The 26,465-nt window shown below is 44.3% G+C and overlaps 1 protein-coding gene across 3 annotated transcripts in view; it reads right to left on the bottom strand.

Annotated features, from left to right (window-relative positions):
* LOC144180153 (uncharacterized) overlaps positions 1-26,465 on the bottom strand; it is a 164,628-nt gene that overhangs the window by 61,345 nt on the left and 76,818 nt on the right. For all 3 annotated transcript variants that reach the window (XM_077708543.1, XM_077708547.1, XM_077708552.1), the window contains one exon: positions 17,416-17,501. In XM_077708543.1, the coding sequence (XP_077564669.1) occupies positions 17,416-17,501 (86 nt within the window). The remainder of the gene's footprint in view (positions 1-17,415; positions 17,502-26,465) is intronic.

The raw sequence follows: 26,465 nt of genomic DNA, 5'->3' as shown, positions 1-26,465 counted from the left end.
CTTACGTAGCGGCAACGGGACTTGCCTTCATCAGAGTAAAGTTACATGATTTTGCTGTCGCAAACATTTTGAACACATTTCTTATATAGGTTTGCATAAAACTGTGAGAAAGAGCGGAAAATGTTTCGGAAATGGGGAGTGTGCATACAGTCAGGCTACGCCTATGTTACAACATCAACAAACAAACAAGAAAAATAAAATAAAAAATAAAAAAGGGGGGGGGGAGCGAGAGAGAGAAAAAGGGGTCGTGTTAACAATGCAGCGTTCAAGGTTGCACCATGACGGGTCAACGTATGCCGCGCGGGCTGCAAGTTCAGACAATGGGGAAAACTGGACAACTGCGGTTTGAAAAGAAAGGGAAGAGTATACACTGAGGTATTCAGTGACTGCTGAGACTGGTTCGGGGGGAAGCGAAGATGGGTGTGCCCCCCGCTGGTCAAGAGAATAGATAGGGGGCTCAAAAGAGCATTTCACAGAAGCTAGCAATTTAACAGGAAATAGGTAGGGTCACAAAAGGTTAAACATGAATAGATCACAAAGAGATCACAAACATGAATAGATCACAAACATTTTGAACACATTTCTTATATAGGTTTGCATAAAACTGTGAGAAAGAGCGGAAAATGTTTCGGAAAGGGGGAGTGTGCATACATATCTTTCTCACAGTTTTATGCAAACCTATATAAGAAATGTGTTCAAAATGTTTGTGATCTATTCATGTTTGTGATCTCTTTGTGATCTAATCATGTTTAACCTTTTGTGACCCTACCTATTTCCTGTTAAATTGCTAGCTTCTGTGAAATGCTCTTTTGAGCCCCCTATCTATTCTCTTGACCAGCGGGGGGCACACCCATCTTCGCTTCCCCCCGAACCAGTCTCAGCAGTCACTGAATACCTCAGTGTATACTCTTCCCTTTCTTTTCAAACCGCAGTTGTCCAGTTTCCCCCATTGTCTGAACTTGCAGCCCGCGCGGCATACGTTGACCCGTCATGGTGCAACCTTGAACGCTGCATTGTTAACACGACCCCTTTTACTCTCTCTCGCTCCCCCCCCCCTTTTTTTTATTTTTTATTTTATTTTTCTTGTTTGTTTGTTGATGTTGTAACATAGGCGTAGCCTGACTGTATGCACACTCCCCATTTCCGAAACATTTTCCGCTCTTTCTCACAGTTTTATGCAAACCTATATAAGAAATGTGTTCAAAATGTTTGCGACAGCAAAATCATGTAACTTTACTCTGATGAAGGCAAGTCCCGTTGCCGCTACGTAAGTAAACATTGTTTGTTATTGTTCTTGCTGTGTATCCGACTCTTTACTTATACTATATATATATATATAGTAAAAATGGGTATAGCTTCTAACAAAACTGTTTATTGGTCGACGTTTCGATCGGATGCCGATCTTTCTCAAGACAACATTTCGTATTTCTGTGCACGTATTTATAAGCTCGCCGTCCAACGACGCCGAAAAAAGAGAGAGGGGGGATTTGGGGAGAGAGGTAGCAACAAACACGCTTTCGGCGAGGTGAGGTGAAGGTTTGCAAAAAAGAGAGAGAAAAAAAAAGAATGAAAACTCAAAACAAAAACAAACCTAAACATGCAGAAAAGAGAGAGGAGTACACAACTCTTTCAAAAACACTGTCCTCCATCGTTCGTCAGCTTGTAGAACGAGTGACAGGTAGCGCCCGCTTCAGAGGGGGGCCGCTCTGCTTAAGAAACGAAAGCGCAAAGCAGTAACAGGGACGCTCTCACACCATCACTGGGAGGCACAGAATTCTAATGGTCACTGACCTTACGGGAAGAGTTTACAGGAAGCGGTCGCAGCCGCACACATATCTTAGTGACGCCAACCCTACAAAACAAACAGGCAGCCTGCCTGTTTGTTCAGGCTACCTCCATTCTTTACAGCGTATTCGACCCTCTCCATATTATACTTCCGTATGTCAGCTGTCTTACGCATATTGATTAACTTCGAAAGCTCCGCTAGTTCTATTCTGTCAGCTGCGGTGGAGATTGTCATGGTTTGCCGTTTCCTAATTAGATATTTCGTCTCCTGTGAGAGTTTGCCAGTATCCTGTCTAGCCATAGTGCCTCCGACTTCTACTGCACACTCCGTGATAATACGTGTAAGGTTGTCGCTAGCTTCCTATGTCGTAAGCTTGGCTTCCTCGTTAAGAGCTGAATATCGGTTCTGCAGCGCGATCCTGAATTCTACCTTGCGTCTTACTGTTAACTCATTTATCGGCTTCTTCCGTACTAGCTTGTTACGGTCCCTCCTGAAATCTAGCCTAATTCGAGATCTTACTATACGGTGGTCACTACACCTTACCCTTCCGAGTACTTCCACATCCTGCACGACGCCAGGGTTATTGCATAATATGAAGTCTATTTCATTTTTATGCTTCCCATGCGGGCTCTCCAGGTCCACTTCCGACTCTCCCGTTTACAGAAGAAGGTATTCATTTTGCGTAGGTTATTCCGTTCCGCAAACTCAACTACTAGGTCCCTCCTGCTATTCCTACAGCCCAGACTATAGTACCCAACCGCCTTGTCTGCAGCCTGATTCTTGCCTACTTTAGCATTGAAGTCCCCCATAACTACGGTATACTGTGTTTTTGCTTTAGCCATTGCCGATTCCACATCTTCATAGAAGCGTTGCACTCCTTGGTCGTCGTGGCTGGATGTGGGCGCGTAGCCCTGCACCACCTTGAGCTTGTACCTCTTATTGAGCCTAATTACAAGACCTGCTGCCCTTTCGTTAATGCTATAGTATTCTTCTATGTTGCCAGCTATGCTTTTATTGACTAGAAATCCATCTCTCTTCTGTCCTCTAGACCCCGGTAACATAATACGTGCCCATTTTTCAGCACCGTAAAGGCTTCGCCTGCTCTCCTAACCTGGCTAAGCCCTATTACATCCCATATAATGCCGTCTAATTCCTCGAACAAAACCTCGAGACTTGCTTCGCTAGATAAGGTTCGCGCGTTAAACGTTGCCAGGTTCAGATTCCATTGGCGGCCTATCTGGATCCAAGGATTCTTAGCACCCTCTGCTGCGTCACAGGTCTGACCGCCGCCGTGGTCAGTTGCTTCGCAGCCGCTGGGGACTGAGGGCAGTGGGTTAATTGGCGTATGCATGGGAGGTTGCTTTTGCAGTCATAATTTTGCTGTCACAGACATTTGGAACTCCTTTCTTATATACTTTTGCAGAAAACTGTGAGAAGGATCGGAAGATGTTTCGAAAACGGAGAGGATGCATGCAGTCGGGCTAAGCATACGTTACAACAACAAAAAAAAAAGAGAAAGAAGAGCGGGAGAGAAAGAGGAAGGGGTCGCATTTACAAGGCCGCGGTCAAGGTTGCTCCAGGACGGGGCAACGTAACTGTCATGGGCTGCAAGTGTGGAAAACTAGACAGTCGCGGTTTCAAAAGGAAGGGAAGGGTATACAATAAGGTATTCAGTGGCTCGGGAGACTGGTTGGGAGGGATCCATACAGGCATGAACGAAGAATTTGTTTTGGGTGTGCCCCCCACGGATGGACAGAATAGACACAGTACACAAAAAAGTATTGCACAAGAGCTAGCAAGTGAACAGGAAATAAGTAAGGCGCATAGATAACAAAGGGTTAAACATTTCTAAGTGGTGGGGGGAACGCGGCCTCCTTCCCAAGGACAAATCGCATTGTTAAGTCGCATTAGGCTAATAAAGCGTCCGTATTTGGGGAGTTTCTGCGAATTCTGATGGGAAACTCAAGGGTAGGGTTAATGAAGGATGTGATAAAAATTATGAAGTCGCAAATTTTAATCGAGAGATAAGCACGTTAGTTTTCCATAACTTTAATTAATACCAAGCGTCGCTGACCCAAACTTATAAATAAGATAAGATTCCTGAACCTCATGGTCGGGGGGGGGGGTTTTGAAAGCGGATTCTAAAATTGTTGCTTTAGGATGTTCAAATGCATGACCAGGACCATTCACATGTCTTGGCAGGGCAAATAAGGGCAACTTTTTGCATGAAAGCGGTGATTATTGAATCGTATTCGGAAGGGCGTTTCAGTTTGGCCATAGAGAAAGAAATACTGGTAAGAGTGGACACTCCCATAGAGCCGTGCGGCCGAATGACTGTACTGTAGTGTAGCGCACCGAGCGGACGGAGAGCCAAACTACTAACCATACTTTCGTACGTTCACTTTCGGTTTCGGTTTCGCGGACACCGATTTTGACGGGTAGTTTGAAGGACTGGAAAGCGCTGCTCACAGCGACGGGCATCGGTACGGTGTTCGGACGCTTTCATGCAATAATTAGTGTTCATTTGAATATATCATTCTCAGGCTTAGTGCCCGCATGCGTTTACAAAAAAAAAAAAAAAAACCTTTTTCTGAAAACGTGAAATTGCAATTTACAGTACCACTCACACTTGGTTAAGAATTCTGTCGCGTGTTCACATGTTGCCGAGCCACATAAAAGAGACACACCATAAATGAAGAAATATTTATTGCATGGCACTAAACGGAACAAGTTCAAATTGTCATCATTCTTTGCAACACACATATAATAATAAACAATGAGTAATACACAACAGAGACAATACACAGTAGTGAGAGGAAAATACGTTTCCAGGAATGAAAAAAAAATGCACAAGTAAAGGTATCACAACCACACAAAGAATTGTTTCTCCACGGTAATTGAAAATGCAGAAAACCCAGAAACTCAGCCATCCACAGGTTTACTTGTACCTACGACACCCTCAGACTCTGTGCGCTGTTGCAGTCATACAGAAATATCAACCATAACATAATCTAGACACTCAGATACTTGCAACTGTTTACAACTACTATCTCCGCAGATAATTTTCTTAGTCTGGCAATTTCTCCAGTTAGGACGTGAAAGAAGGGAAAAACTTTGGCTTTTCCCTCGCTTATTTGATGAACGCTAATGAGATCTATTGCCTCGGGGCAACTTCAAATCAGTAGCAGTAATTGAACAGAAATCCCATTTATGTGGAGATGCACACGCAAAAGGTTAAGAGGAAAAAAATCACCTTCCTATTGGTTCCTTGCAAGGGTGCATTTTCTCAAGAAGCCGGATTACCTTCCGAAAGCGTTGCCTTCCCAGTAAAGGCAAAGGGCCAGGCGGGGATATTTTAGGTACGTGCACGTAGTCAACCGACAGGTTCCAGGCTCGATTAAGGCACACAAATTCATGCCTTCCGCTGTCAATATGAACAGTCTAATATAAGAAACAGGGAAGCAGTATATGCTTCTCGTGTATGAGACAATGGTGGCACATTACAGAATCCCATAAGCATTTGACAACGTAGGTCCCAACATGGTTCTCTTCATCTAGGCCACTCCGACAACAGGCAGCACGTATGGTGACAAACGACATTTAGCATGACCTCTTACCCTGGCAGTCTTCATAATGTAAAAGGGTTTTTGTGAATGTACTGTTTTCACAATATTACAACTAGCAGCAACAATAACTTGCGAGTGGAGTTTGGAGACTGTATTCGCTGTTGTTAGTGGTTTTAATGATATGAGGCATGTCAGTGATAAAAAACCGTTTGTTCCTTGAGTCAACGATAGTCTTTTCAGTGGTCACGCCTTATTGAGTGCCGAGACTTGCGTTAGATTTTAGGTGCTAATGGCAAGGTTCAATAGATGGAATACAGTTGCGGTATCCATCAGAAGCATCAATAAGGTAGCAAGAAGCATTGCAGGCAGTCATCAATACAACTGAATAACTCTGGGAGAACAGTTGGCGCGGCCACTTTTGTGAGTCCTGTGAGGGCACGATTCATGAAGTGCTTGCACCATGTTTGGTATGACGAATGCAGCTGGCTGGTTGGCTCTGTCTTGAGGGCACCTGTAGACCTGCACAGGTGATAGGTGATATAGTACACAAACTGCTTGCAATGACAAACGATATGCGAATAGTCTGTAAATTTCACTGCAACTAGTATTCAAGTATTGTCTCCAGTGCATGCCACCTATTTAAAACACAAGTTCTCTTATTCTATTCAGCAATCATGCGGCCAAGCTATTACCAACACTTAAAATATGGGTCTTTGTAATTTCGCAACACTGGTTAGGCACATTCTTAATGCAATTCACCTATTGTTTGGGTTAACAAGAATGATAACGCTGCTCACATAGCCTGAATCCCTTTGTCTTTTTTTGTAAAATCAGGACGAAGAGCGAGAGCGAGCTGAACGTTAAACAAACCTGTTGCCCCACGGGCTCGCGAAAGAAACGCATCCCGAGAACGGGCACCTGGCGAAAGTATATTTGGGCGCTGTGTGGGCACCATGGCAAGCAGCAGTGAGCGTCGTACTGAGTACTACTGACCGCCAAAGGCCATGCCTTAAAAAGATATGACAAGAAACACACAGTTCCGACTGAATAGGTGCAATCTGCGCAATACGTGTTTAATGAAACTAGCCAAAATATGACCAGAGAAAAGAAAGCAAACGCTTGAAAAAACGGCAAGTGTGGAAAAGTTGTATGCAATGCCTGCGATACCGGAATTGATATACGATGTAGAACGAAGACCAAATTTGAAGGTTTCGATGCACTGCGCACTCACCCCGCCTCGAGCAAAGCTGTTATCTGCCGACGAAAGACGCGTTTTTACCGTACCTGGCGCGCCAAAGCGAAGCGACGAGCGCGCGTTATCGGCGTCGGCGAGCGGGTTCGCTTTGTACGCAGGCAGCTTGGTATGCACCCATGTGTAAAACTTACGATGAGTGTACGGCTGCTGGTTATGCCCACATAAGCCAAATTAATGCAGATACGGCTACTTCGCCGTGTACGTTAGCCCGGACGGCTTTGCAGCGCATCACGGCCATAATTGCAGTAACAGTTGGCTAAGCTAGCAATGGCTAGCTAGTATAATACAACGCAGCCTGCGGCTCACGTAATTCAGTGCAGCGACAGCGCACAACGCCTGCTTCGCCTACGGACCGCCATCCGGCCGGCCACTTCCGCAACTCACAGCCGTCGTTTGCGGCGCGTAAACGCTACGTGCGACGACGGGCGCGTACCGCTGGCATCCCTCAGCGCTAGATAAAACGGCACAACCAGCCTAAAATACCATTACGTCCAGCTAAAAAATGGTGTCTTACGCCTTTCCGGGGCTTTTCCAAAGCACTTATCTTAAAGACGCAGCACTAGCTATGCCTGATTCCCCGAGGTTACGCAGTGCTCGCAGCGTTTGCAGTACAAGGAGACGTAAATATGATACGCCACACCAGCACTTTAAAAAAGAAAGTCTCACCTTTCGTTCAGGATGCAAAACCGATGTCGCAAATAAAGCGCTAGGCGTTTCCTTCTCAACAACAGAGGTTAGCACGAGGCTGCAGAAACGCACGTGCAAACGCTGCCGAAAGAGCCAAATGGCGGCTTGCGCTTGCGGCTTGGCGGCTTGGCCAGGCTTGGCGCAAAGAAGCCACAAAAATTTACATTGACAGCCATTCAACTTATTACACAAATAAAAATGTGTAACAAAATTTTAAAAGTATAATATTGTGTGTTAGCTTAATTTTAAATATATAGTTTTTTACCACTTGCGCCGACTGCCGGACGGCGCGCGAGTCAGGCCACTCGGCCGCGATAAGCCCGTGTGTCCACTCTTCTAACTTTTTATTTCTCTATGGTTTGGCCGATATATTGCAGCCTACAAACAGTGCACTCTAGAAGATATACGACATTAGCGGAGTCACAGTTAAAGTTACCTTTTATATTTACGTAGTAGTCTGAAGCCGTGTTGGTGGCACGCTGCTTGGTGGGCATGCGTGGGCATACTTTACATCAAGGTTTATTACAGGGTATGCAAACAGTAGTTTCCAGTCGGCTGATACGAGAGTTTGTAAGAAAGTCGCCTAAATTTTTATTACGCCGGTAGACGACGCGTTTTGGTTCGGAGAATATGCTTTTTAAGCGTTCACTTAGAAATAGAATATTGTGATGTTTTCTTAGTACGGTTGACACTCTTGGCGCAGAGGCTGAGTTGGTTAGAACTAAGTTTGTTTGCGGGGTGACGGTCGAAGCTTTTTTCTTACAGATTTCGTTACGGTCTAATTGGTTGGCTCGCACAATGGCGTCATCGATAACGTGTTCCGGGTATTTCTTACTCAGGAGGGCGGTCTTGAGTTCTCGACAGTTTGAGTCAAAGTCGGCATGGTTCGTGCAAATTCTTCTAAAACGGTGGGCTTGGCTGTACGGTATTGCTGTCTTACAGTGTCTCACATGGCTACTTTGGAAGTGCAAATACTGCCGCGTGTCTGTCGGTTTTCCATACAGTTTAGTTTGAAGCCGACCTTGCCAAGTAGTAACGGTGACGTCCAGAAAGTTTACACTGTGTACCGAATAGGAATGAGCAAGATAAATAGTAGGATGGGCTAGGTTAAATGCCTCAATGAAGGTGAGGAGCTCCGCGTCACCGTTCTGCCAGATCATGAATATGTCGTCAACTTACCTTTTATAGTACAGTGGCTTTAAGTTTTGAGTGTCAAGAAAGTTTGATTCCAGGTGAGCCATAAAGATATTTGGCGTAGTTGGGTCCGATTCGAGTTCCCATTGACGTTCCGCTGACTTGCACGTAATGAACTCCATCAAACTCAAAATTGTTAAGTTCAAGAATAAGCCTATACTATATATATATATATACCCAGGCGGCACAGAAAGTGTGCCCCAAGACCGGCCCGTCTATGGCCGCTTTCTGGCATGTCCGGCCAGCATCCAGGTTCTGGCAGCCACTGATCATGCGTTGAACGGCCAGCATTCGGCAACCCGCGCTTCGGTATTTTTCCGTCCGCCCGTGTACGGACGCACAACGGCAGCTAACCGGCTGCCAGATATTCAGTTATCTTACGGCTGCCGATGTTGAGAAAGAGAACGGCCGAACTACGGCCTTAGGGCATCCGTTTTTTTTTGGGAAGTGGTAATCGGCCGAAGCACGGCAAGCGACCGGCCACAGAATATGCGTATTCTTGCGGCAGTTGGTGTTCGAAAGGAGACCGGCCGGAGCGCGGCTGCCGTGCATTCGTTGTTTCAACGGTGAACCGCGCGTCCGGCGGTAGAATATTCGTTTTCTTCGGGCAACCAGTGTTATGAAGGATACCGGCCGACGTACGGCCCCAGAATATACGTTTTTCATTCGGTTAGCTGTCCTCGGCCGAATTACGGCAAGCGAATGGCCACAGAATATTTGGCAACCGGTGTTCAAGAGGAGACCGGCCTACGTAAGGTATCTGGTTATACGTCATTTTTTCGGCAAACGGCATACAGCCGAACAACGGCACGCGCCTGGGCGCCGAGAATTCATGCACAGACGTGTTTGGAAGGAGACCGACCGTGTTTTTTTCCTGGGCGGAGAAAAAGCCGTTAGGGAGCCGAACGACGGGGACGCGTTTTTCATCCGCTCCGTGTTTCTAAGTTTTAAATGAACGAACATCGTTTGTCAAACAGTAATGAGTGTTCTCGGTGAACGGGCCAGGTGCAAGGACTCACTGGACATTAGCCGGGAACCTTTTAGGCCATCGAAATGTCATTTATTGCCACAAGAAGACTGTGCCACACCGACGGGTGAGCTAAGCCTCGCCAGTCATCGCCGCTACCACGCCTCTGCCGCCGGCTTCGTCGACGCATCAACTCGAGGCTATTCGCCCCCTCAAGAAATGGAGAGCATTGGAGACATCGACCCGGCAGAGATGTCCGATCCGAGATGGAGATGGTTCACCAGAATAACTGGCCTTCAAGGGCGTCGAGCAAGCGGCCACCACGCAGGAGCTAAACCGCCACCTTGTCAAGGACTCCCCACCAAAGAAAGGCAAGTGCGAGCAAAAGCGCAAGTTAGTCTGCTTACAATTAAACTGCGACAAGCAATGTTGCACTATGTTGTTGGTGATAAACGTAGAAGAGACTCGCTCTTGCATTGGTAGGATCAACTTCATGCCCTGCACTATGTTACTTCATGGGATTTTACGACTGCCTAATTAGAAAAAAAAAATTAAATTTGCGATAACAACAGAGCCTTGTCACCGACTAAGCCTAGCTGTTAATTTCGTTCCGATGTTTGAAGGTGAGCTTAGCTACTCTTGGGATAAGACTCATTTGGTTAAACATAATCGCCAGCATCCTTGCAAACACGGATTTTGTCAGGATTTTCTTGCTCAACGCAGATTGTTGAGTTCACGCACGATTTGGCTTTTGCAATATATAAGCTTAAATATTCTTGAACTGCAAAAAAGCAAATGATGGTGTTCCATGTCACCTTCTGCGAAGTACATTTCATCCTATGAACTGAATGAATCGGTTTTTGCATTGTTATTACTATTGGCCTTATAGCTTTGTTCAAAAGTACTGTGTAGTTTACCGGACTATAGCGAATGAAAGTGATTCCGTATACCTGCAGCTTTATTCGAATTTAATAATATCCTGGTGTGCTGATTCAGAAAAGTTTTTGGACGTTAAACAGTATGTTAACGGCACCTTTACAAGAAAACCTTCATTCCAATTGAATACGTATACCGTTAATTATGCTGCTGTGACAACGGCCGAGGAATATAAATACCTAGGAGTTTATTTAAGGAGTAGTTAGAGGTTAAATACGCAGGTTCACACCATAAAAGTGACGGCTGCATATGTTTTTGGCTTTCTGAGACGAAATTTCAGTGAACCGCTATCTAACTAAAAGAACAAGCGTATTCCACTCATGTGCGCTCAATCTTGGAGTACGCATGTGTTTTCGTGGATCCCTACACCAAAGAGCTGGTTGATACGCTCGAAAACATACAGAATATGTCAGTGCGATTCGTATTAGGTAACTGCCACGCTCAACTTAGCATGAGAGAAAGTAAAAGTAAACTGAAATGGCAGGACATGAAAGATCACAGACGAAACCACAGGTTGAACTTTTTTCGTAATATTCTATCATTCGAAAACTGGAGTGAAAGGGGAGAAGTATGTCCAAGCGCCATTATACATATCGCAAAGTGGACCGCTAGCTTAAAGCAAATTATTAACTTTCCTTTAGAGTTGACGCCTTGCGCGATTCATTTTATTTTACATCAATACTGCAGTGTAATTATCTTCCACGTATGATTGCATTAAGTGTTTATATTGACGATTTTCAGCGCGCTTTGTAGAAATATTTTGTTATTTTGTCTCATATTTAATGCTTAGTGTTATGCATCTCCCTTCTGTAATGCATGCAAAGGCAAGCAGGCATCAAATAAATAAATAAATAAATAAATAAATAAACAATGAATAAATAAATCAATAAAAATAAATAAATAAATAAATAAATAAACTTCCAGAGGCGCAAGTTTGCCTCCGACGGGTTGAGAACCCTACGCATTCAACCTTGACCAATAAAATATTTATTGCCCTATTCGTTGCAGTATGCAAGGTTTCCTGTATGCATGCTACCATTGTTATTGGTTTGAAACAAATTATGTAACTCTAATTTTACGCCTTTCCTTGCGTGAACACAGAGGGATACAACTGCAGCCACCTGAAGCAGAGCGTCATTCGCAACGCGTCTGGAATTTTTTGAACGTAGTATGACATAAGAAGAAAATTAAGTTCTTTTGGACTATTAAGTGGTGTGGACGTATACTCATGAAAACAACATTAAAATAGATTGAAAATGAAAGTACCTGTTCGCTCCTTCTTAGGATCAGCCCTGCGCAAGATCACCAGAAAAGTGATCGAGTAGAAAATGTCCTTGCAAGAAAAATGGGCAAAAACTGGACAACCTTTTTTGTGAAGGAGTTATATTAAATGCTCCGGAGTGTTTTGTTGAGAACCAAAACGCTTCGTAAAGGCATTCACGCCGGTTTTTGTATACAGCAAAATTGGTCAAGCGAGTGTTATAAAAATAGTTTACGTAGTCATAGCATGAAAGTGTTCCGGAATATTGCCCTAAAAGAAATTGCCTAAAAGCGGCGCAATTTATCTCTCTGAAATTCAACCCAGTAAAGTATGCGCCCTCCGCCCCCCCCCCCTCTTTCCCCGTTTATTACAGGTAAGCCGCCCACAATGGATATCAGGACCTGGACAATACATCTATTCAAACTCTACAAAGAACTGAATATTTTCTGTGTTCGGCAGTAATAGAGGCACAGCAATTAAAGGAAAGACAATTTGTGAGCACTGTTTAATAAATGAATTTTCCTGTCAACTGAGGCTGGTAATTATGCAAGGCTGCGCTGAAAGCTTGACGGCTGGTGGTTGCGCGCGAGCTCACTTTGATGTGGCTGCATTAGACCCAAAATTCTGGGTTTGTGCTACTTCTACACTGCGCGAATGAGTCATCTGCTTGCGCGACATGCAGTGACCGGCCTCAGTACAGTTAACGTACTGTGGCTGAACTCCAATGCCCGTAGCACGGCCGTATTTCCGGTAGCTTTAGTCCGGCTGGAGTCCGACGACCGCATCTCGGCTGTCCTACGGCGGCCGTACTTCGGCCGTACACGAGTAGCTTTGGAATGGCCGGAGCCCTACGGCTGGAATCTGGCCGTATGACCGTAAGCCGGTCGACTGGCCGACGGATACTGGCCGTTGGACAGCCACGGGAGTACGGCCGTATACGGCCAAAAGGCCCACATTTGGACATGGGCCGAACATGGCTGCCGGAAAACGGCCGGACAGAAAATCACCGGCCAAAGTACACCGGCCTGTTTTAGGCCGAGCAGTCCTGTGCTCCCTGGGTATATATATATATATATATATATATATATATATATATATATATATATATATATATATAGAGAGAGAGAGAGAGAGAGAGACAGAGAGAGAGAGAGAGAACTATTACTTTGGAGAAAAGGTAGCGGCCTCAGACCTCTGGCAACGTTTCGACAAGAAGACTTGTCTTTTTCCCTTGCCTTGAAAAAGACAAGTCCCCTTGTCGAAACGTTGGCAGAGGTCTGAGACGGCTACCTTCACAAAAGTATTATTTCTATCTGGTGACCATCTTCAAAGCCCCCTGGTTACCTATATATATATATATATATATATATTTTTTTTTTTTTTTTTTTTCGCGGTTGACAACCTGTCTGACGTTTTGTCAAAAATATTTGCGAATAAAGAAGCATTCAACCGGCCATTAGGCCAGTCAAGCCTTTTGTTGTTCTTTCGTGGATAACTCACACAGCTTCAGTTCAATTTATAACCCTTCTTTCGCTTTGTGGACGTGCGCATAATGTGCACGAATATATATATATATATATATATATATATATATATATATATATATATATATATATATATATATATATATAAATATATATATATATATATATATATATATATATTTATTTATTTATACATATAAATCTAGAGAAAGATAAAATTAACAAAGCGCGCAGAAATAGTATCAGTAAAGAGTCGGATACACAGCAAGAAAAATAACAAAGAATGTTTACTAACGTAGCTCCAACGGGACTTGCCTTCGTCAGAGTACAGTTACATTATATTGTCACGAAGACAAGGACGAAGCAGTTGTCTTGAATGAGAAATACGTTTATTGGAGCGAACTTGTGCTCCCCTAACAACTCAAAAGAATACAGAGGCGGCGAAGCAGCGGTCAACAAAGTGACTTGCACAGGCGAGTGTCGTCGAATCGAATACCCCGGCGTCCGCACTGCAGGCTTTTTATCTTTCGGCGCGCGTGGTTCTCGAAACGTCGATTCGCATCGAGAACATAGTAGATCCAAGAAGATTATTCTGGGCTATTCACGTTAGATCGGAATGCTCTCCCTATCACAACAGATAACACATGCGGCACAGAAAGAAAGAATGGAACACGCGCTTCCCTTGGCGCAGAGATAACGCAAACCGGCGCAGCCGGGCGGTAAAACAAAACACAAATAAACAAACCCAATGTATGGTTCGCGGCAATATATATATATATATATATATATATATATGCTTGTGGGTTTAGTGTACTAAAAAGAAATTCAGAGAATTCTAGCGCCGTCTCGTATCCTCCTCCTACGTCCTCGTCCAACCGCGCTGTATTGCATGTATCAGTACGCTCTACGTGTGAAGCAGATAAGACATTGTTCCTGAAATTCAAGTCATTAACGCAGCTGGACATAAACTGGAATATGTGCTTTTTGTACTTCTGTAAAGCATTCATTCCAGGTTTCTTATTGTGAAGTTTTGTGATTTCAAATGGCTAGAACTGATCACTGGCATGGTGCGCTAATAATTGGTTGATTGATCGATTGTAGGGCTTTAAGCGCCGACGCAACGTAGGCGATGAGGCGTGCCGTAGTGGAGCGCTCCGGATTAATTTTGACCACCTCGGGATCTTTAACATGCGCCGCAATCTCGTACACACGGGCGTTTCTGCTTTTCGCGCTAATAATTAGCCAATACTGTATAGATGATGTTTTTTACAGGGTCCACCATAATTTTTACAGTACACTAGTGTTTACTGGCCTGTAGTGTGAAGGCAATATCTGGGTACATTGAACTACGAAAAAAGAAGCGCGTCGCTTGTAGTACATGCCACGCATCCTGGCGGCGGGCCGTATATGCTCACTACGAACAAGTTAAGAGAGTTCGTGACCAAACTTGGTATGCAAAGACCATTATCTTTCCATCGTTTGTTGGGCTCAAGGAGGATGACCTGCAAAGCTGGACACAGTCCACGGAGTGCACGAATCGAAACACGTTTATTGTAATTTTCGATGGAGCATATTTCTTAGCCTATTAGCTGAATGAACCTCTGACGGATCCAAGCTTTGTTCTTGCAGATAAACATGGAACTGCCTGGGTCCCTCCCGCGTCGTAAGCACCTTACTGTTATGTAAGATCGGGTTCAGACTGTTGCCGCAAGTGTCGTAATAGCTTTAAAGAATGACGTCATTTTACGTCGGAGGCAACCGAACTGCGTGACATGGAATTTTTTACGTCCATAGATCACGATACGGGTTTTTCGTCGGTAATCCCAATCCGCTCTAAACTAAAGACTCCAGACAGGTGCCATTGTACCGTTTAATGTCCGCGTTTAAATCTCGCACCAGCACAACGTACATGCCATCAATCACTACGGGCATGAAACCTATAGCGGCGCGTGCACGCCTCCCCTCCGCCCTCCCACTATTCTTCACTACAGACCTGCACACGCATAAACCGGCAACCGGTCATTTGTGCGTACTTAGAAGTGACCGAATCCGTCGAAAATATCCCCTGAAAGCCCTCTGTAGAAGTGATATTGGCTCACGCCAGCGTTTCAAGCCGGCCATTTGCTTTTCATCCGGGAGGGATTCGCCGCTACTCCAGGAGCTGAACTTCCAGCAGTAACGGCGGTTCCAGTAGCCTTCCGTTGTTTTTCCACCCATTTGCGCTTGTGTTCGGGCCAACGCTTCGATTCTTGCTCTGCTTCCTCGAAACGAACAGCATGCATCAGTCCCATTACGACTTAAAACCTGGAAGCCCTTGAGCTCGATTCTCGCGTACAAACATGTGGCTGTCATTTTCCTTCCCCTCGTATGCATCTTACTCTGCGTGTAAGATGTCTGTGTAACACATCAACCCACACCCGAACCACTCGATTGAGGAAAGCCGACTAACCGAATTGAGCCATGTAATTTCGGCAGCACAACCGGCATTTTATCGGTAGTGGCATGAATCCTAGCTGTGTGTGAACGCCCCCCTTTTTCTACCCGCAAACCCTGTACGCATAAACCGGCAACCGGTGATGGCCCATTTTCACAGGCGTGAGACACCTTCCAAGGCCTTCCAAGCTCAAAAAAAAGATGGGCTGAAGCTGGAGTTTCAACTGGGGGAGTTTTTCTTCTATCGGGAGGGATTCGCAGCTACTTGGCAAAGTGATTTTGCGTGGAAACGGTGACGGCGGGTTTCGGTCATCTTAGGGGGCAGCCGTTTGGCAGCCGTTACCTGGGCTTCGCGGGAGCGGTGCTGTTTATGTCCGCGTAAATAAGTGAGCGAACGAAGCAGCCACGAAAGAATGAAAACGGAGAGGAGCGTTTAGCGAAGGGTGAAGTGGAGAACGATACGTGCGGTTACGGTGTCATCTCTCTCCCTGGATTTCCCTCACACATGTTTCATGTGTCACCACCAAGGAGCACCCTCCCGCTGACACTATCCCCAGGCGCTGTTCCATTCTCCGCTAATCAAACCACGTGAAGTTTGCGCGGCAGGTTCAAACACGATTTGCAACATGCTGGCCGGTGGCGGCGGCGCACTGCAAGTTAGCAGCAGAGTAGCGCACGCCGCTGTACGTTCGCTCACCACGCGAACACTTCGTGAGACGCAGCCGAAATGGGCCGTGACGGGGAAGACTACAGCTCGCGCTGCGGGCAAATTTCATATTAGGAAGTGTAGTAATCGTCAGTGCATTTTTACGCCCGTCCGTGTTACAGTTTATTTTTCGCAATCATTTGATAACCGCATACCGCGGTTAGCTGCCGACTGCGCAACTTTCCATAGGGGTATCGGTGGAGGCGAGAGGGAAAATAGTTGTGAAAGAGGTGACAGCGGTGGTTCAGAGGAGCCCCGAACTGGCGCCGAGTAAATCGATGACACCGGAATGAAAACTCGGGGGTTAGACATATACTGCTTTGCAGTAATAAAGAAAAATAGCTGCGTGCGCCCTTTTCACTCAGCGCAGCGACGCAGTCAGATAAAGCTTGTGTGAGTGGGCGCCGAACGCGGAAGGACGATAAACGAAAACGCTCACGCACCGAAAGATGGTCTTTTAATACCAATGTTGGACACGACGTTTCGTAACTGGTTCTTACTGCGCATACACGGGCCGTCGCCAGGATGCGCGGCGTGTAGTGAAAGTCATGCGCTCCGTTGTTCGTATTTCAACGTACCACGATAGTACCTCAAACCTTCCTAACTTGCTCGCTCTTCGCGATGCGTTTCAGAGGCGGAATCTGGCAAGTACGCTTGGATAACCGTAAAGCAGGAAATCTCCAAAGAAGCATTTTACAGAACCAGGAAGGCTTACAACTACAGAATAACAAGGCAGTGTGGGGCGGAAAGTAGTGCAAAGTCAATCAGCTAGACATCAACCGGGAGTACAGTGGAAGATGCGGATTGCCTCCCTCATCTACGCTAATTATGTGGCACGAACAGGCTATTTGCGTAAACTACAAAGACAACAGAAGCCCCCACAACCATAGCACAACCTCTCAGCCCCAGAGAGTCGCGTTGCGCACCTCCTTGGCATGCTAAAGTGCTGTCCTTATTGACCGTACACAACACAAGACATTGCGCCAAATATAGCGTCACACACGTGTCAAATATACCGCCAAACAATGCGCAAAGAAGTGTGAAACTTTCGTTGCTGCTTTAGAAATTATCTTGCACGAATGCACGTCTGCGACGATTAGTATTGGCAACGAAGACGTTCTTCAAAAGGCAGAGACGCACCTTTGTGGCTTCAAGAGGGGTGTAGATGTTGCCCTGGTAACTCTCGCCATCAGTTTGTCGGATGCGGTGCATGTGACGGTTATCACCTGGAAAAGAAAAATACAACGACAATGTCAATTGCAGCTCCCCTCGATTCCTGCGCAGTGTGCGGACCGACTCTCATCTGACGCAGTCACCCTGCACACTATTTAGTACTCAAGGAAAGCGAACTGCAGATTGCATAGTGAAAGTTCGCAATCCCTTGAAACCTGCTATTCGCTGAGCCACGACTCGGTGGTAGATTTGTTGGAAAACTTTGCTGCACAGCGTCTTCTCACACTGCTTCGTGGATTCCGCTTAAAATGTTGATGCTAAATATAGGGCCAATGCCGGCCCCGCATAGTCGTCTATGTATTGGGTACAGACTGTTGGTGGCCTCCCTGCCTTCTTAACTATGCTGCTTTCCTGAGATGAAAGGTGTGTTTGCTTTCGCAGACAGTTTTATTGTTGTTAATAACCATGTTTTTCAACAAGAATTTTAGTTCACACAATGGCATCGCGAGTGTACTTGTGTTTGAAGTACAGATTAATAAATTATATGTCGGCTTGCAACAAAGCTAATTTACAATGAGTAACCTAGCTAGTTGAAGCAACGACGTTTTGAGGGTATATTGACGCCCTACCGCTATTGCGCAGCAGGCCCCTCTTTCAATTGTCTTTTTCTATATACGACTAGAAGCAGAGGTGTTTCCTAATATAGTGCGGATTATCCTTTTACAGTAGGCCCTCGATTAATCTGAAGGGGTTTGATTGGACAGCACCATGCACTGTATAATGACATTTGGGTACCACTCGCTTAATTCTCGAATTTGTTTCCCGTCACCAGCTTTAAAGCACATAACAACACGATGGCTATGATGAGTATTAACCCATGGGTTGCTTGAGGCTCTGGTGGCGTACATCATCTGAGGTAGAGAGGGTTGTGAGGGGTTCGTTTCAATGTTTTCACCCAGCAACCATGCCCTAAACTAGCATACATTACCTTGAAAGCAATTTTTCCAGAGAACACTTCCATGTTCAGAGGTCCTGCGCAGCATTCTGCAATGGCGTGCGTGCAGAAGCTCGCTAAGGCATGGGATCCCTCCTCCAAATTTGGACAGTGCCATTACAGCCTTACATGCCAGCTTGGAGAAAATGAAAGGCGATGTGGCACGCCGCAAGCTGCGGAAAAAACTTTCTTCTTGGACCCCACGGTGCCCCCATAGGCGAGAAAGATAAAACCCGGTGTGGGACCACATGCAACAACAAAATTTAACCGGGAAAAAACGCAGAACGAATGTTGTAATTGTTCTTAGTTTGGCCATCCTAATTTGACAGGCGCCGGCACATGGTTTCTAAGCCCTATTTTCTAAGCTTTAGTTAGGTTCATGCTTTCACTAGTTATTCGGTGCCAATTTTTCACGGTTGTTTTCAGTAGGTTGTACACCAGACGACGATAGAACAAGTTACAACAAAATGAACATTTCCGTTATCCGGAATAGCTTCATTTCTTTGCCACCAACTTTTTACATATCAACCTTCTGCCTAATTTCTGCCTTGCTCGCCTTCCTCCCTAGTCCTCGAATGCAGCGTTATTATTACTCTGGTGGCGCACCCGTTGCCACTTATCCACATCACGTTCCCGCCGGACATCACTTTTATTAACTTATGAATGTCTTTCACGAGTTTCCCTTAATTCATACGTTCGTTTCCTGTCCTGAAATATTGCACCCATCACCTCCCTTTCATGGCTCTTCAAGGTGGCCTCTTTGGGTTGATTAGTAAGATCTCAAGTTTGCTGCCCATATGTAAAAGAACTGTGTGCACTCCAAGTGATTACGTTTACCCTTCTTTTTGATTGGACGGGACACCCGGTGTGCAAAACGTGAAGTGTTGGCCTAATGCACAGCAACTCATGCGACTTAATTTCTTTTCGCGGTTGAGAACTTGTCTGACATTTTGTCAAAAATATTTGCCACTAAAGGAAGCATTCAAGCGGCCATTAGGCCAGTCAAGCCTTTTGTTGTTCTTTTGTGGATAACTCACAATGCTTCAGTTGTTAAATTTAATACCCTTCTTTCGCTTTGTTGACGTACGCATAATGTGCACCGATTGTGTTTGGCACTGTTTGCGATGTGTTCATTAGTTTCAGCTTGCGTTTTGCAGGAATCATGAAACCGATCCTGAGCCAACCCTGAGGAACCATTGGCTGCACATTTTTAAGGCCAGGAATACTACAGAGAACCTCACAAAAACTGACATAAACCAAGGGACAGCCCCCTTGCCCATTGCTTTTTATTTATAGAGACAGGAGCTTTAGGAAAAATTTCTATTCTTTCTTTCAGTCCGTATCAAGCCTATTTAACATATAAGCACGAACTCAGCGAAAGGGGGAACTTTAAGCAAGAGTTTATCGTGCCTGTAAGTGCACAATTGGACTATATGGGCTGTTTAGAAATTATTTTGGGTATATGGTATGTCTAGCGCCCACATATGCCTTTTTTGCGTTATATGTACATGCTTTTTAAATTTTTTGAGTCGATTTTCTGCAAGGCCTGTTCTCGCTTCAGAAGCTGCCAACTGGGCGCTTGTCGCACGCTGTTTGCGAAAAAGATACGCGCGCCGCGCCAGACAGGCATATGCATTTAGTAAATGTTTCTTAAAATGTTGTCGAAGAAGGCGGTGTATGTTTTTTGCGCCAAAAACACTTCTCCACTAACTGAAACCATCTCTACTGCGCATGATCCAGCACTATGTGTGCCTTATCAATGGTCTTGACGATCCTGCTGTTGAGCGTGAGGTATGGATATTTCAAGATAGTTCTGCGCACACGTTTCTCCGAGCGTCATTACTCGAATCGAGCATCTCGGCATGCTTGCCTTACGAGCTTCCGTGGCTATGCTACCTGGTAACTGTGAAGGCTATGGCAGGTAGCTGTTAAAGCATACTATCTTATTGACAATTACCTTGGTATTACTTGGACATACCTCGCCAAAAACACCTTAAACGGGTTTTTAATGCTGTTTGCGCTAAAAGGAAGGTTGAATTGTGACGCAAGTAAGGGCGAGGTTGTGTAATATAGTACACGCTGCGTTCTGCAAAAAATAATCAGCCATTGCGCCCTGTCAGGGTGGACGACCAACACAGCTTTTTAACAGACGACATAGAGGTGGCAGAAACATTTGATGAAAGATATGAGCGAATTTTAATTCTCTTGAGCGTTGGCTGCGGTAATCCCTAAGAAAGGCACATACATTAACGCACACGCTTTTATTTTAACTCCAGAGATCACTAAAATGGTGCATAATCGCAAATAATGTGCTCTAAATGCATATCCGTGTGATGAGACGTATCAGCTTTAGTGCCATGACTACGCCACATTTTATCTTGTAAACGGTGGCTATCGTTAACCAATCTACTCAAGATGCGAATCTCAGTGATCAGGTGCACGCGCTTCAGGTCAAAATCATGTTTTGAACTCCGTGCTACTTTGGTGGTGGCCGTGTATTAGTAGCACATACAGACCAGGACGTTCCTTGCCAATGTCTCGGGATATAAACGCCTTGAACTTCGAAGACACGTGGAGCCTCGGGAGCTTTTATTCTCGTAAATGATATATACATGGAACCGCAGCTATATATGCTTCGATTAAAACAGTGCGCATTGTCCAGCTACCCGTTTCGACGTTCCATCATCTATTTGGACAAAGCAGTGCACAACTATTCGAACGGGGCCGCGCTTTTGAGCTGGCAGGGTGAGCGCACGTCGTGGAAGTAAAACATAAAAAAGTGACAGAGCGAAGCGTCGCCAATGCGCTTTTCTGTGTCTTCGCTGCACCGCCTTGTTGCCCCGCCGGCCCGACGAGCGCGAGCGTGGAAGCAAAAAACAAATTGGCTCATCTCCACGAAGGGAATCATGACGAGTGGGCGAAGCACTGGGGATCGTTCTTACCGTAAATCACCCATGGCATTGCCCACTCACGCATGTAAATGAGTGACAACGCGTGTGTACAGTATATACAATTCAAATTCAATCCAATCCAATTTAATTTAATCCATTCCAATCCCACCCAACTCAATCCAATCCAATCCAATCTAATACAATCCAATTCAATCCAAATCCAATTAAATCCAATCCAATGCTCCTCGCGCATGCGCAGCACGGCGCTCCAGGAGCCACACGAAACTGTTCAACCTCTCTCTCTCTCTTTCTCTCTCTAACCTTTTGTGGACCGTTTATTTTGTTCTTGTTAGCCTTTTGTGAACCTTTTGTTCACAGATGTTTCGATTTACATGGTGCTGTGGGTCTCTCTCTTTCCTTCTATCTCACTCTGTAACCTTTTTTTACGCGAATTAGCGTTGATAGTTATTGTTTTTACTTTTTTGCCACGTTCTGCTACCTTTTAGGCGGTTTGACATGCACATATTCGGTTTATACTGACGTACGCATGGACGCCAACGAACGGACATTACGGGGTCCTAAGGTGCTTCGCACGTACAATAAAACCTACGACAACCGCCGGCACAAGGTGCCAAATATGCGCTATTTTTTCCTGGCCTCGACTAAAGGACGCCAGTTGCTGTTTGCCGCCATTCATTTCCTACCACCGTGCTAGCAGGGGCACCATTGCTGGAGAGCGAGAAAGGAGACCAGATCGTAGCCAGACGCCATCAAATTCAAAAGTTCGCGCTCGGCCGGCGCGCGAAGCGCTGTGTAGAACGGGAAGTGCCGCCCCGTCCTCTCGACATGGAACATCCTAAGCGTTAAAGCAACGCCATCCCGATAAGAAAGCCATTTTAGTGATTAAGTGCTAAATTATAGTACATTTGATGTTGATAGTGCGCATTCGCCACTATCGTCTCAACCTTTTTTCAATAACCCATTTTTTAGCGCAACAAGTGCACAATTCGTAGTCTTTTTGCTCGTGTTAATTAGTAGAGACACTTTTGAATACGAGTAATTGTGAGTGCAGATTGAGTAACAATACTCGTGAGTAGAGAATGAGTGCGAGTACTACTCGTGAGTACAGATTGAGTACGAGTACCACTCGTGAGTACAGATTGAGTCTGCGCACGAATGAGTCGCGACGAGTTTGAGTACAGGCGAGTACAATGAAAATGAGTTCGCGATGATTGAGTACGAGTGAGTTTGAGTAAAGATGAGCTTGTTGAGTATGAGTTTGAGTGAGTACAGCGTAAAGGAAGAAAATGTTATTAAGTTTGAGTGAGTTCCTTGTTTTGCCGACTTATGGTCTGTACACGTAAAACTGCAAATCCTGTGAGTATGAAATTTTTCTGCAGTGAATATAATAATTCGTGACTGCAAGGGGTAGCTCTGTTCTAATGTGGAAGGTTGAGAAATGTGGTGAAGCATGACGAAAAAATAAGAAGTGCGAAAGGTAAGGACCAGAACAATTAAGAAGAGGCTGTTGAAGCCTTGTAGTATTGACAGCAGAAGTTCAAAGCATACACATGTAAGCAGCAACCAGAAACCTAAACCCGACGTAGTACGCTAAAATGGAACGCCCAAAGAACATGGTAGCCAGGCGTTTCAAGGTCACGCCCGCGCGAAGTAAACATCTTTCTCGTTGAGCATGTCGTTCACCTGAACGCTCAATTCGTTAAGTCGGCTTTAAAAGAACAAAAGCACCATCTTTCTTTAGAAGGAGAGTGTGGTGGTTCCCACGTACAGAGACGCAGATAGAAGCAGTTCGTGTTCACTAGGCAAAGATTGGTGGGCTACTTGCGTCGATCGGTCGCCTTAACGTTGGACTGATTTCCAAGGCGACACCGCTGAAGTGAACTAATAATGGTTACACACAAGAATTGGACGGCGTAAGCCTACTTGTTTACACTTCTTTCCTTTTTTTTTTCTTTCTTTATTTATTTGTTTAGTGGTCTCCACAAAAGTGGGAGGTGACCAGGGTAAAAAGCGTTCTGCGACGGCTTGAGGGTTCCTTGGCCATCCGCGGCAACGACTGGCGCCGACCACAAGCAAACACACATAGCCGGCATGAACAATTTCATGAAATATTCAAGATTACGCGAGAGCAATGATCAAAGCAACACTTACACAGCTACAGCTGCAACTGCAAGTACGATCAATACGGGAAAAAAGTTTACAAATACAAGCACTAAACAAGTTTACTTCCTTTAGTCTCAGAGCTTGAAATAAATAAAACAAATAGTAATATACTTTCTAAGAATTTGCAAAAAATACAGGCACATCTTGTTCAGGTTATAGAAGGGTGGAATAGAAAAAAAAATACAAGCATTTAGGAAACGATGCAAAAACTATATGGGAGTTCCGCGAAAATAATAAAGGACAAGGCAGTTTTATAAAAATGCAATGACAGAAAGTAATAAAATTACCTTCGTGTTAGGCCGTGTATAAATCAGTTAAATAAGCTGTGCTTAGCAATGGCAGCTCTATTCCCTGTCTATCAAGCTGATTCAGCAAACGTGGCAGCAAGCATTTGCAAGCATTTGCATTGCATAGTTTGGGCGAGATTTTGGAACCTTCCATTTCTCTGCTTTTCTAGTTTCGTAAGACAGTTCATTATTATGAAAATCAGCTATTTCAGTTATTAATAGATTATTCTTTTTAATGCTAGTAGACAACATTCTCTGGCTAGCCGCTATTCATAGATATTATGTACTCTCATAATTTTGTACTTCCTAAATAGTCGCGGTAGGCTCGGTATACGGCTGTTTCCAATTATTCTGAGGACTCTTTTCTGGATATTTAGTAGTTTTGTTGGATTTGTTTCTGTAGTGGTACCCCAAACTAAATGACAGTAATTTAAGTAGAAAGCAAATAAGTCATTATAAACCAGAAGTTTAACGGTCTCAGGCAGAAGGTGTGTGTTGTGGTTCAAAATGCCAGTAATGGAGCTCAAAGTTTTCAATAGATAATTTACTTGGTCATCCCAGTGCATGGTTGCCGTGAAATAAACACCGAGTATTTTAACCGAATTTACTACTTCTATTTTTGATGACCTGAATAAGATTTCAGACCTTAGGAACACCTCTTTTCTTTTAGAATGATGGATAATTGCTTTGGTTTTTGTAGGATTGATTTTTAATTGACTTTCGGTTGTCCAAATGTCCAGTTTTGACAAAATGTTATTAGCTCTAGACACAGTTTCATTACTACAAAATGCTGAAACAAATATTGTGGTGTCATCTGCATATATACTAAATTTTTCCTGACTTGAGATGTGTACAATGTCATTAATATAGAGAATAAACAACAGTTGTCCTAGTATTTTTCTCTGTCGCACCCCTGGAATTAGTTTTTTTCTATCTGAATTAAAATTATTCTTGAAACGAACTGGTATCTGTGAGACAAATAGCTTTGCAACAATTCCAGAGGCAGCCCACGAATACCATAGTGATGAAGTTTTTTGTAGAGCAGTGAATGATTAATGTAATCAAAAGCCTGGGTAAAATCGATATAAATGCCGCTTGTTACCTGCCTCTATTCAATCTTCCTGAGTATATATTCTTTTTGGTCCAACAACGCAAATTCCGTCGACCCATTCTTTTGAAAACCGTACTGGGAGGGAGGTATGATATTATTCTTCTGGCAGAAATCGGTTATTCTTTTTAAAATTATCTTATCTAACCCTTCGGAGAATACAGAAAGGATGGATATAGGACGGTAATTTCAAACATTTTGCCTATCTCCTTTTTTGTACAAGGCTGTAACACGTGAGATAAAACACCCGTAGAAATGCTGAGATTAAAATATGTGTTAATGCAAGACTTATTATATCAATAACATATTTAACAGGCTTTATTGGTATTCCGTCCGCATCGACGCTATGGGAATTTTTTAGGTTCAAGAATGTAGAACACACTTCCATTTGTCCGTTGGTTGTAGGAACAATGTAGAGCAGTTCTCTGGGCCTAATGTTGTTTTGTAGGTGGTTGACACTGTGTTAAAATCCCTTTATACAAAGTAATTATTGAATATATTCACCATAGATTCACCCGTATGCATCTGTTGTTCGTGCAAAATTTCCTTTTGCTGTTCCTGCATCCTACCCCGCCTCAAGAGTGAGTTGAGCTTTTTCCATAGAACATCGGATTGTTGCGAACAAGACGTAAACTGTCGTATATAGTAATGTTCCTTAGACTTTTTCATCTCCTCATTTAAAGCATTTCGGTAACTTTTGAAAACACGAAAGTCTGATTCCTCGCGTGATTACATAAAATTCTTGTATAGGCGGCCTTTCTTATCGATTTTTTTCAGAATGTCATAAGTCATCCACGGTTTTCTACACCTCTAAGGTTTGGGCCTACTTTTAATACAAAATGTTTTTGTACACCCGGAGAAGAGAAAAAAAGAAATTATTATACGCTGTGTCAACATCTGTAGCCTCGAAAACACTAGCAAACGAAGTATAGCTTAGTTCGAAACAGAAAGCATTTAACAATGACTGCGTCACCGGTTGAAAACTTGGGTAATCATCTTCACCCAAAACACGAGGAAATGCTTTCCTAATATTGCAACAGATTGCCATATGATCACTTAATGCGTGGGCCAAAACACAGGTTGTAATGACAGAGCCATCAAAGTTTGTTATTAACAGGTGTAAAATTGTTTCCGAAGACAGGGTTACTCTAGTTGGTGAGGTAATAAAGTTCTTACAACCATTGCAAGACAATACATTTTCCAAGTCCAGCGTTTTTGCATTATTTTTGTTCCTAATTATATTGAAATCACCAGAAAGGACCACATGAAAGTGATCATCATTAACATAGGCAAAAAGTTCATTTAGAAAACTAAGAAAGTGTGGCACAGAACCATCAGGTTGACGATAAATTGCCGCAATTACGACGCCGTCCAACTGCACACAAACCTCTTCGTAATCCACTGTTACACAACAAAAGTTTGAGATTAGTACTGCATGTAAAGTATGTGTTATCGAGATAGAGACTCCTCCACCCCGACGGGTGGATGCAGCGACCCTGGACAATAGTGCTCTGAGCGCAGTCGCGTTCCTCCGTCACGCCGAAAATGGGCTT

The sequence above is a fragment of the Haemaphysalis longicornis genome, unplaced genomic scaffold, assembly GCF_048455015.1.
Source record: "Haemaphysalis longicornis isolate Haplotype H1 unplaced genomic scaffold, Haemaphysalis longicornis Haplotype H1 scaffold_1, whole genome shotgun sequence".
In the NCBI taxonomy this organism is placed as follows: Eukaryota; Metazoa; Arthropoda; class Arachnida; order Ixodida; family Ixodidae; genus Haemaphysalis; species Haemaphysalis longicornis.
Note: the sequence above shows the minus strand (reverse complement) of the source record. Positions and strands in the feature narration are given on the sequence as shown.